The sequence below is a fragment of the Nannospalax galili genome, unplaced genomic scaffold, assembly GCF_000622305.1.
Source record: "Nannospalax galili isolate Female #2095 unplaced genomic scaffold, S.galili_v1.0 scaffold1331, whole genome shotgun sequence".
NCBI classification, from domain to species: Eukaryota; Metazoa; Chordata; class Mammalia; order Rodentia; family Spalacidae; genus Nannospalax; species Nannospalax galili.
Window position 1 is genome coordinate 1,620,137 of NW_008330679.1, and position 10,648 is coordinate 1,630,784.

The 10,648-nt window shown below is 39.1% G+C and overlaps 1 protein-coding gene across 4 annotated transcripts in view; it reads left to right on the top strand.

Moving 5' to 3' along the window:
- LOC103748420 (spastin) overlaps nt 1-10,648 on the top strand; it is a gene marked incomplete at its 3' end in the record, with an annotated part of 54,203 nt that overhangs the window by 28,171 nt on the left and 15,384 nt on the right. For 2 of the 4 annotated variants that reach the window (XM_029555040.1, XM_008851063.3), the window contains 1 exon segment: nt 4,598-4,693. In XM_029555040.1, the coding sequence (XP_029410900.1) occupies nt 4,598-4,693 (96 nt within the window). 4 annotated transcript variants of the gene reach the window in all.

Sequence of the window (10,648 nt, forward strand, 5' to 3'; positions counted from 1 at the left end):
GGTCTAATGTATCCCAGGCTGGCTTTGAACTCACAGAGGACAGCTTTGAACCTCTGATCCTCCCACCTCTACCTCCTGAGTGCTGGGATTACAAATGTTTGTTACCATGTCTGGTTTATGCAGTGCTGAAAATTAAACCTAGAATTTTATCAGTTCAGCTACATCCTTAGCCTTGCTTTTTTTTTTTTTTAATGAACTAATTGACCCTTACTTAGCTCTGATAATTACCAGTTCTTAGCCACTCTTGATTTATCTGTCAGACTAGCACCTGGCCAAGTCTACTTCACTACCTAGTATTGTAAATAAAGATTGACTAGACATAGAAGCCATTACTATTCCTTTAGCACTTTCTATGGCTTTTATGCTGCAGTGGCAGAATTAATACTGACACAGAGCCTGCACAGCCCTCCAACCTTGAAATATTTACTATCTTGTCCTTTATAGAAAATGTTTGCTAGCCAGGCGTGGTGGCATATGCCTTTAATCCCAGCACTTGGGAGGCAGAGGCAGGAGGATCTCTGTGAGTTCAAGATCAGCCTGGTCTACGTAGTGAGTTCCGGGATAGCTGGGGCTACAGGGAGACCCTGTCTCAAAAAGACAAAAAAAAAAAAAGAAAATGTTTGCCAACTTTCATAGCCTTACTCACTTTCTCCTCCTATGTATTATTATGTAACGAATCCTTGGAGTATTTTATTTCATTTATAAGTATTTCATATTATTTGCTTAAAAGATGAGAACTCTTTGAAAGTAAAATCACTGAAATATCATCACAAAAGATAATCAGTAATTACTTCTTTGTTTTGAGACAGACAGGGTCTTACTACATAGCCCTGGCTGGCCTGGAACTTTTAGAAATCCACCTGCTTCTAATTACTTTGAATATTAACCAAAACAGGTACAAAAAATGGTTGATGTTCAGTTTCTAACAAGTTAGTAACCTATACTATTTGTAAAACAATTACTTAAATAAGGATCTCAAAAAGATCCATATGACATACTTCTTTTTAATGTTCAAGTGCATCTGGTTTTCTTTTCTCTTACTGTTTGTTTTGTTTCGTTTGAAGACAAGGTTTTGTAGTCCCAGGTCTGGACCTCTTTATATAGATGAGGCTGGCCTTGATCTCACAGAGATCCACTCACGTCTGCCTCCTGAGTGCTGGGATTAAAGGAGTGTGCCACCATATTGGGCATCTCTGCTCTCTGTCACACATTTCTGTGTACTTTTAATTAAACATTTTCCTCTGTCTTTTTTTAAAGCTACGTTTGGTCTTTGAGGCAGGGTTTCCCTGTAGCCCTAGCTAGCCTGGGACTTGCTATGTAGACCAGCTGGCCTCTATATCACAGAGATCCGCCGGCCTCTGTCTCACAGAGATCTGCCTGCCTCTGCCTTCTAAGTGTGGTGGACTAAAGGCATGTGCCACTACACCCAGTAACTTTTTTATATTTTTTATTTTAAAAAATGTATTTTTAATTTTATGTGTATGCACATATTGCCTGCATGTATGTAAGTGTACCTGTGTTGTGCAGTGGCCACAGAGGACAGAAGAGGCCATCAGATCCCCTGGAACTAGAGTTATAGACAATTGTTAGTTGTCCTGTGGGTACTGGGATTCAAACCAGGGTCTTCTGCAAGAACAGCCAGTGTTCTTACCTGCTGAGTCATCTCTCCAGCCCGACTTTTCTTTTTTTTAATGTTGCTACCTTAGAGTTATTAGGTAGTTGTTTATTCATCAGTTATCCTTCCATCTTCTTTCTTTTTTAAAAATTTACTTTTGCTAGGCATGTGGCACATGCCTTTAGTCCCAGCACTCAGGAAGCAGAGGCAGGCAGTCTCTGAGCTCAAGGCCAGCCTGGTCTACATAGTGAGTTCCAGGCCAGCTGTGGCTACAGGGAAACCCTATCTCAAAAAGACAAAAAAAAATTACTTTTATTTTATGTGTATGAGTATTTTGTCTGCATGTCTGTAAGTATACCTGTGTCATGCAGTGGAGGACAGAATAGGGCATTGGAAACTCTGGAACTGGAGTTAAGGACAGTTGTTAGCTACCACATGGGTGCTGAATTCTTTTCTTTGGGGGGGGGTCTTTTTGAGACAGGGTCTCCCTGTAGCCCCAGCTGTCCTGGAACTCACTATGTAGACCAGGTTGGCCTTGAACTCACAAATGCTGAGATTAAAGGTGTGCACTACCACGCCTGGCTCAAACCTGAATTCTTTACAAGAGCCCTTAACCTGAGCCATCTCTCCAGTGGCTCTTTCCTCCCATTATCTCTTACAATTATTACTAGTGCCTAGTGACTTTGTTTTTTATATTTGAGTCTCAGTCTTGCTATATAAACTCCAAAAAGGGTTTGACCCTGCTATGTACCTTAGACTTGCTTCAAATTCCTTATCTTCCTGCCTCCGCTCTGCAATGCAGGAATTACAGAGTAATTAACTATGTGATTCAACGTGTGTGTGTGTGTGTGTGTGTGTGTGTATCTGTGTGTGTCTGTGTGTCTATGTCTGTGTGTCTGTCTTGTGTGTGTCTCTTTTTGAGGCAGGGTCTTTCTGAAGCCCCAGCTGGCCTGTAACTCACGTAGACCAGGCTGGCCTTGATCTCACAGCCTGCCACTGCCTCTCTTGTGCTGGTATTAAAGGCATATGCCACCATGCCCAGAGTGTGTGTGTTTTATACAGGGACAAATGTAAACTAAAGTTCTAGAAACTTTATTCTCAGTTATTTAACGAGTAAGGTTTTAATTTCTGCTTGTCTTTACTATACAATGAATATATCTGGGAACTTTTTATTGCATTTAATTGAAGGGAGTATTAATTAATCAAGAAGACACTTAATAATCAGTGTTTTTTTCCTAATTTATGTTTTTACCAGTGCAAGTAAATTGTGTCTCAGAATGGTGATTTAAAGGGTATTATCACTGAGAAAAATCAGATGACCTACCTCCTAGTTAACCAAAAAAACAGAAAGGATCCAGAGTATATTGTATCAGCCAGTTCTAGTATACAAAAGCTGTGCAGTACTTTGCGCTTTGTATAAAAAGGGTAGCTGCTATTTAACCTGTCCCAGAGGCATTTGATGCTGCACCATAAACCAAGCATGGAGCCTGCTTGTCTGACCTTAGAAATGCAAGTGTAATAATAGTATGTATGTGCTGCTTTTTTGTTGTGTACCAAGACTTGAACCTAGGACCTTGCATATGTTCAACATGTACTCTACAACTGAGCTGCACCTAACCCCTATAGCTGCATTTTCATATGTATTAGTTGGCTAACTATTACAGAAGAAAGGCTTATTTCAGCAAAGCTCAGAAAAATGATCTCTTGTTGGTTGAGACACAGATGACATACTTTGTGTATGTTACCTTATTGAACTCTTAGGACCCTTGGAAAACTGAGACTAAAACAAACTCATATGACTGCTCAATGACTGAGCAGAACATATGCTGGCCAACGTTTAGGTTAACTTCCTAGAGGAGGAAGACTGTAGCAGTGGGGTCAGAAGATGAAATTGCTAGCCCCTGCTCTAGGTGCCCAAATCTTGGGAGGATTGTTTCCTTGAAGTGGAGTAGGCTTGAAACAATCCCTTTTAATTGATTAAGTAGATTATGTAGGCACATGCCACAAGATTTTAAGTCTTAATAGTATCCATCCCATACTAGGTCCCAGCGGCCCATTTCCCCTCCCCCAAGAGGCAGCCCCTTCAGGTCCTTCTAGAGATCATACACAACTGCTCAGGTGTGTTTCCACAAATGGTAGTGTGTTCATGCAGTTCCCTGTCATGCTGATTCCTGTATGTAGACCAGGCTGGCCTCGAACTCACAGACATCCGCCTGCCTTTGCCTCCTAAGTGCTAGCACTAAAGGTGTGAGCCACCATGCCCGGCTTAAATATGCCATTTCTTAACTATTCCTCATTTCCTTCTGTGGCATTTTAAAATGCAATTCTCTTATGAAATTTCCCTTTTGTCTTTTAAAAATCATATCTTACTTCCTTTGTAAAACTTTTCATTAGTCTCTTTGTATTATGCAGTCTTTGAAAAATATTATATTGTAAGTTGTCACTTGCATTTATTAAGTTTGTAGATAGTAAGAACCATACTCACTTTTTTACATACCACTCTCTTAACATAGGATTTTATTTTATTTTATTATTATTATTTTTTTTTGTCTTTTTGAGTCAGGGTCTTCCTGTAGTCCAGCCTAACCTGGAACTCACTATGTAGACCAGGCTGACCTTGAACTCACAGAGATATGCCTGCCTCTGCCTCCCAAGTGCTGGGCGTGTACCACCACGCCCAGTAACAGAATTTTTGACATATTGAGGTAATCATGATATCCTTACTGATAATAATAATAATGATATATAACTGTCTTAGGTGTATTTTCTACATTGCCTTCCACATGTTAACTTCTTATAGCTATTTTCATAAATGAATTTTTACTAATTATATGCTTTAAAGAATATTTTACATAAGTGCAAAACCCTGTGATGTGACAGCTTTGTAACACCTTAATAATTTTTCATTTTACACATGCATTTTATTTGTTCATTTTTTTGTTTGTTTATTTTGTTCTTTTTCTAACCTCCTCTGTTGCATAGAGAAGCTGCAACCAGTTTTGCAGTTTTCCAAGTCACAAACGGACGTCTATAATGACAGTACTAACTTGACATGCCGAAATGGACATCTTCAGTCAGGTAGGTTTAGGTCAACTAACATAAAATAATAATGCTTGCATGCAATGTACAGTCTTATTTACCTTGGTAATGTTGATTTGGCTTTGTAATAGAAGACTTAACTGTGTTTTGTTTTCACAGGACTAGCTGGAAATACAGTATCCTTATCATTCATAGTGTCTGGACATGTGACAAATACAGTATAGCCATTCCAAATATGCCCTATTTACATGTTTTGAATTCCTACTTTGAAATTATAAAACATGGGGCTGGAAGATTGCTCAGAGGTTAAAGAGCACTGGCTGCTTTTGCAGAGGATGCAGATTTTATTCCCAGCACCCACATGGCAGCTAACAACTGTCTGTAACTCCAGTTTCAGGGGATCCAACACCTTCAAGGCCTCTTCAGGCATTAAATGACATGGGTGCACTTACACATGCCGGTAATACACTCATACACATAAAATAAAAATAATGAATAAAATATTAATGTCTAAATATGAAGTTACTGTTAAATTGAAGAAGTCTTTTTGGCATGTCATAATTTTAATTCCTGTATAGTGCATATTTGATTTGAAAGATCTGAAACATTACAGGAACATACTTTCTGGTCACAGGCAGTTCTTACTTATTTCTCCTTAATTTGCTCATGTTGTGTCGATATAAGATTGATATCGCTAGCTGTCTTTTGTTGTTAAATGTCTGGAAATTATAAGAAAGCTTCCTTCTTTCCTTTGAAAATGGATTTCTGGTCATTTATAATAAAGCTTTGCAGATTCTTAAAGTCATCAAAAATATTTTTTTTAAAAGAAATAATAAAATATGGGCAGGTGGTGCTCTAGTTACTGCCTAGCCTGCTGCCTCTTGCACTGTCCTCAATAAACCTGTTTCCTTTTTTAAAAATCTGTGTGTATATTTGTGTGTGTGTGTGTGTGTGTGTGTGTATGTGTATGTATGAGTGTACATTCCTTCTTTGTTGTGATTTGTTTTGAGACAAGGTCTTAGGTATCCCAGGCTGTCCTCAAAGCTAAATAGTGGAGGATGACCTTAAAAATTGTGATCTTGCGGGTGTGGTGGCACACACCTTTAATCCCAGCACTTGGGAGGCAGAGGCAGGGCGATCTTTGTGAGGTCGAAGCCAGTCTGGTCTTCCATGTTAGTTCCCGGCCAGCGGAGGCTACAGGGAGACCCTGTCTCAAAAAGACAGGGAAAAAAAAAATTGTGATCTTCCTGTTACCACCATGCATTGCTAAGGATTGAACCCAGGACTTTGTGCATGCTAGGCAAGCACTTTTTTGCTTTGATTTGTTTGTGTATGCTACAAAAATGCTCTGTACATCCTACACCTCTTAGGGTTCTGTGTGTGTGTGTGTGTGTGTGTGTGTGTGTGTGTGTGTGTGTGTGTGCGTGTGCGCGCAGGCCAGAGGCTGATGATGTTTGGTATCTTTTTCAATTTCTGTCTACCTTATTTTTTGTTTTTGAGGTAAGGTTTCGCATTGAACGTGGAGCTCACTGATTCATCTAGACTAGTTGGCCAGCAAACCCCAGATCTTCCTGTCTCTACCTCCCCTGCACTGGGATTAATTCTTCAGGCAGGGTCTTACATATTTTAGGCAGGTCTTGAACAAATTATGTAGTTGAAGATGGCATGTACCATCACATCTAGGTTTACGAGGTGCCAAGCTTCCAGCCCAGGGATTCATGCATACTATGCAAGTACTCTACCAAGTAAACCATATCTCTAACCTCTTGACGTATAGTTTTTGTTGTTTCTTGTTGAGGATCAAATCTGGGCAAGCTCTCTACCACTGTACTATATCCCTAGCCTTTGTCACATTTGCTGTTTTTGATCAAAGTCTGCTGTCACTCTCATAGTAGTGCTCTGTAGAAATTTTTTCGTTTCTTTTTTTCTTTTTTTTTTCCTGAGACAGAGTCTCAGAAATCCTGGGTAGCCTGGAACTCACAGAGTTCCATCTGCCTCTGCCTTTTGAGTGCTGGAATTAAAGGGATTAAGGTACCATGCCTGGCCCCAATCTCCTTGTATTCATTCTCCTAAGCAGATGTTGCTTTTTCTTCACATCTTGGCTTTTGTTTCAGTTTTTTCCTTTTCAGGATGTTTTCCTGCTTCCTCCTGATGGTCAGTATCTATTAATTCCTTGAGTCTATGGTTTAGAACTTTACATTTATGTACTAGAAAAACTTTGATCAGCTGTTCTCTATTCTGAAGTGCCCTTGTTTTATATCACCTTATCATCTGGATATATGTTTAGCAATTACTATAATTATATCTGTTCTCTATTCTGTAGGTTGACTTTGTCTTGTAGAAATTATATTTCCTTTTTTGCTTTTTCTGTACTTAGTACATTATGCATATTGTCTATTTGATGTATTTTATTGTTTGATGCAATGTATCTTTAATCTTAAAACCTAAAATAATTCTAGATGTCACAGTCATTTATGTACTAGAATAATAATCCAAGCCTATCTAGACTGAGTCTATAATAATCTCCCTGATTGTCACAGATTTGATTATCGTAATACAAATTAATGACTGAGCTATTCTAGTATTTGGGCACATAGTCAAAATGGTCTCTTTCTCCATGTTATCGTTCTTCTGCTTGCCTTAGAGGTCCTGAAGCCCTATGTCAGGTTTAAAATTCATTCTCAATGTAAAAATTTCTTTGTAAGTTATCCTGTGCAGGTTTTTGTTTTTTTGTCTTTTTGAGACAGGGTCTCCCTGTAGCCCCAGCTGGCCTAAAACTTGCTATGTAGACCAGGCTGGCCTCTAATTTACAGAGATCCCCCTGCCTCTGCCTCCCAAGTGCTGGGATTAAAGGCATGTATCAGCACACCTGGTAGGTTTTTTTTTGTTGTTGTTGTTGTTGTTGTTTTTTAACTTGAATTTTACTTATTCTTTGAGATCTTACAATGATTTATTTGAGATAAACAGTTTGGTTCTATCAATAAATAAGCTGATTCCCTCTATCAGTTAAGAATTTTTTTCTTCTTTTTGAAAAGTTTTTTTGAGATGGGATCTCACTATGTGGATCAGGCAGGCCTTGAACTCAGAGATCTGCCTGCCCCTGCCTCCAGAGTGGTGGGATTAAAAGCATGTACTACTATGCCAGGTCCAGTATAGAGGTCTTAATTTTCTTTAAGTATATTCAAAAGCAAAACTAAGGCTTTTGTCATTTTTCTTGATCTGTCGGATTTGCTGGCTGATACATTTATCTCCATTGCCCCAACATCCTTTGTTCAAATTGTTGATTGAGAATTTCATACATGCATAGAGTGTGTTTTGATCAAATCTACCTCTCATTCCTTCCCCTCCAATTCTTCCCCTGTGGCTTTTCTCTCCCAACTTACCTCTGTCTCTCACAACACCCACTGAGTCCATCTAGTTTTGCCTGTATGTGTGTATGTGCATGGGTATGGGACCATCTACAGGAACATGGGTAGCTTCTTAGGGACCATGCCTGAAGAAAGCTGACTCCCTCTCCCAGCAGCCATCACTTGTCAATAGCTCCTTAGCTAGGGGTAGAATTTCCCGATGACCGCCACATGATTTTTAGGGGATTTTGCTATGTAGTGTTGATTGGCCTAGAATTTGCTTTGTGATCTTTCTGCCTGTGCCTGTTGAATGCTGAGATTGCAGGCATGATCCACTATGCTCAGCTTTTTTTTTTTTTTTTCAGATCAATACTCATTCTATAACTCAGACTGTCTTGGAACTCATACTTAGTCCAGGTTGGTGTTGAACTCACAGCAGTCCTCCTACCTCAGCCTCATGAGTGATTACAGCCTGAGCCTGAGCTCCACACTTGCCTGGCTTAACATTTGTGTTTACAATAAACATGACCATGACTAAGCACTAATTTTTATTTTATAAGTATATGAAAATAAAAGTTAGAAATAGTGAGATTTGAACATTAAAAGCCCATAAAAGACAGGCAACTTTCCAACATAAATTCTGTAGATTTTTTTCTTTTCCTTTTGATCCTGAGTCTTCTTTTATCATAAATTGGCTTTAGACTTCATCTGTGAGGACTACCTTGAATGTCTTACCTCCTTCTTTCCATCTCAGGTGCTATGATTATAGGCATACACCACCATGCTTGTCTGTAAGTGGTTATTGGCATATATAGTACATAAATACTTATACTAAAAGATACAACTTTATACATTTTAAATTTATAAAACTTTATGGGCATAAGCTGTAGACATTTATATTTCATAGTCATAAAGTTTGCAGTCATGAGCTCATTCAGTCAGTAATGTGTCGGCCATATAAGCGTAAAGACTTAAGTTTGGATTCCCAGCACCCACATTAGCCAGGCATGGTGGCGCACATCTTTAGTTCCAGCACTTGGGAGGCAGAGGAAGGTGGATCTCTATGAGTTCGAGGCCAGTCTGGTCTCTATAGGGAATCCAAGTCAGCTGTGGCTACAGGGAGACGCTATCTCAAAAAGACAAAACAAACAAAAAAACCCAAGCATGGCAGCGCAAGACTAAACCCAGCACTGGGGTGAGAGAGCTGAGACAGGTTAATGCTAGGAGGTCACTTGCTGCCAGCCAGCCTACCTGAATTGATGATGGGTTCTGAACCATCTCAAAAAATGAGGTAGATAGTGATTGAGAGAGATACCTGATGTTGAGCTGGCATCTACATGCATGGATACACCCATGCACATACCCACACAAGCATGTACATAGTCTGCATACAAACACAGAAAAAGTGAGCAATCAAATAGTGGAATGTTGGGTTTTTTTTTGTTTTGTTTTTTTCTTCCCTGTGTAGACTATAGCCCTAATGCTTTCACTGTATTTCAGAAATTTGATTGCTTGATTTTTTTTTTAGACAGCCATTTTTTATTAAAGGAAAATATAAACAGATTTGTTTAAAAAAACACAAAATATTATTGGTACCATATCATGAAGTTACTGCTACTTTTAAGCAAGTTTAGAAATATTTAGACTTTCCAGTGTTTATTCTATAAGTATCTATTTAGATATACAACACAAAATATCAGTGGGGTCCTTCAGTAATTTTTAGTAGTATTGAGGAATGCAAGCCCTCAAAATATTAAGAGCTGGTGATCTGTACAGTGATTTAAAAAATTAGGCCTCCAAACAACTGATGCCAATGTGTGGCAAGTAAGAGAGCAGGGGAAAAAAGCCAAAAGCTAAAAAGGACTGAAGTATGTGTTAGCTTCAAAGCTTTTAACTTAGATAAGGGAGCATTGATATGTATTGCTCTTTAATTTTGAAAGATCGGTTTTATGTTTCAGGTTTTGTATATGACAAGTTTAATTCACGGTTTAAAAAAAAGTTTTCCTGAGTGTTGATTCTGGGACAAATTCCATTCTGTGTCTCCTGTTGAATTCAGTTATATAATCTGGTAAGAATTCATGGAGTCACTGAGCGAAGATCCTGACAGGGATGGGATCACAGACTGGAAGTAGAAATGCTCCTACTGGTGATAAGCCCACCACTGTTTCCCTCTGGTGTTTTCCTGGCATAATCTTCTTGTGTTTGAAACACAAAAGTAGATACCAGAGCTCAGGGAGACAGAACTTGAGAGAGACTTCAAGATTCATTTGATGGGTGGTGGAAGCTGGGAGAGATTTCTCTTCCCCTTTCTTTCCTATCTCCACTCTGGCTGTGAACTCCATGTTACTCCCTGGAGTTAGAATCTGATCCTAATTGAGGATGCCCAAAATGTGAGGTAAACAGTGTCTACCGTGGCCACTGGGTGGTACACTCAGGAAAAATCTGAATCACACTGCAAAAGCTTTGAAAGGTGACGTAATATCGGAACCATAACCTTCAGGAGGCCAGTTGAAACCTGTGGGTTGATTTCGTGCCCAAAGTAAAATATTGCACTATTTGTGCTTCACAGGATTTAAATACGGCTTCTAGTCATATAACATGTTCAATACCTAATGTAGCATCCAAAATGGTAGACACAGGAAAATTT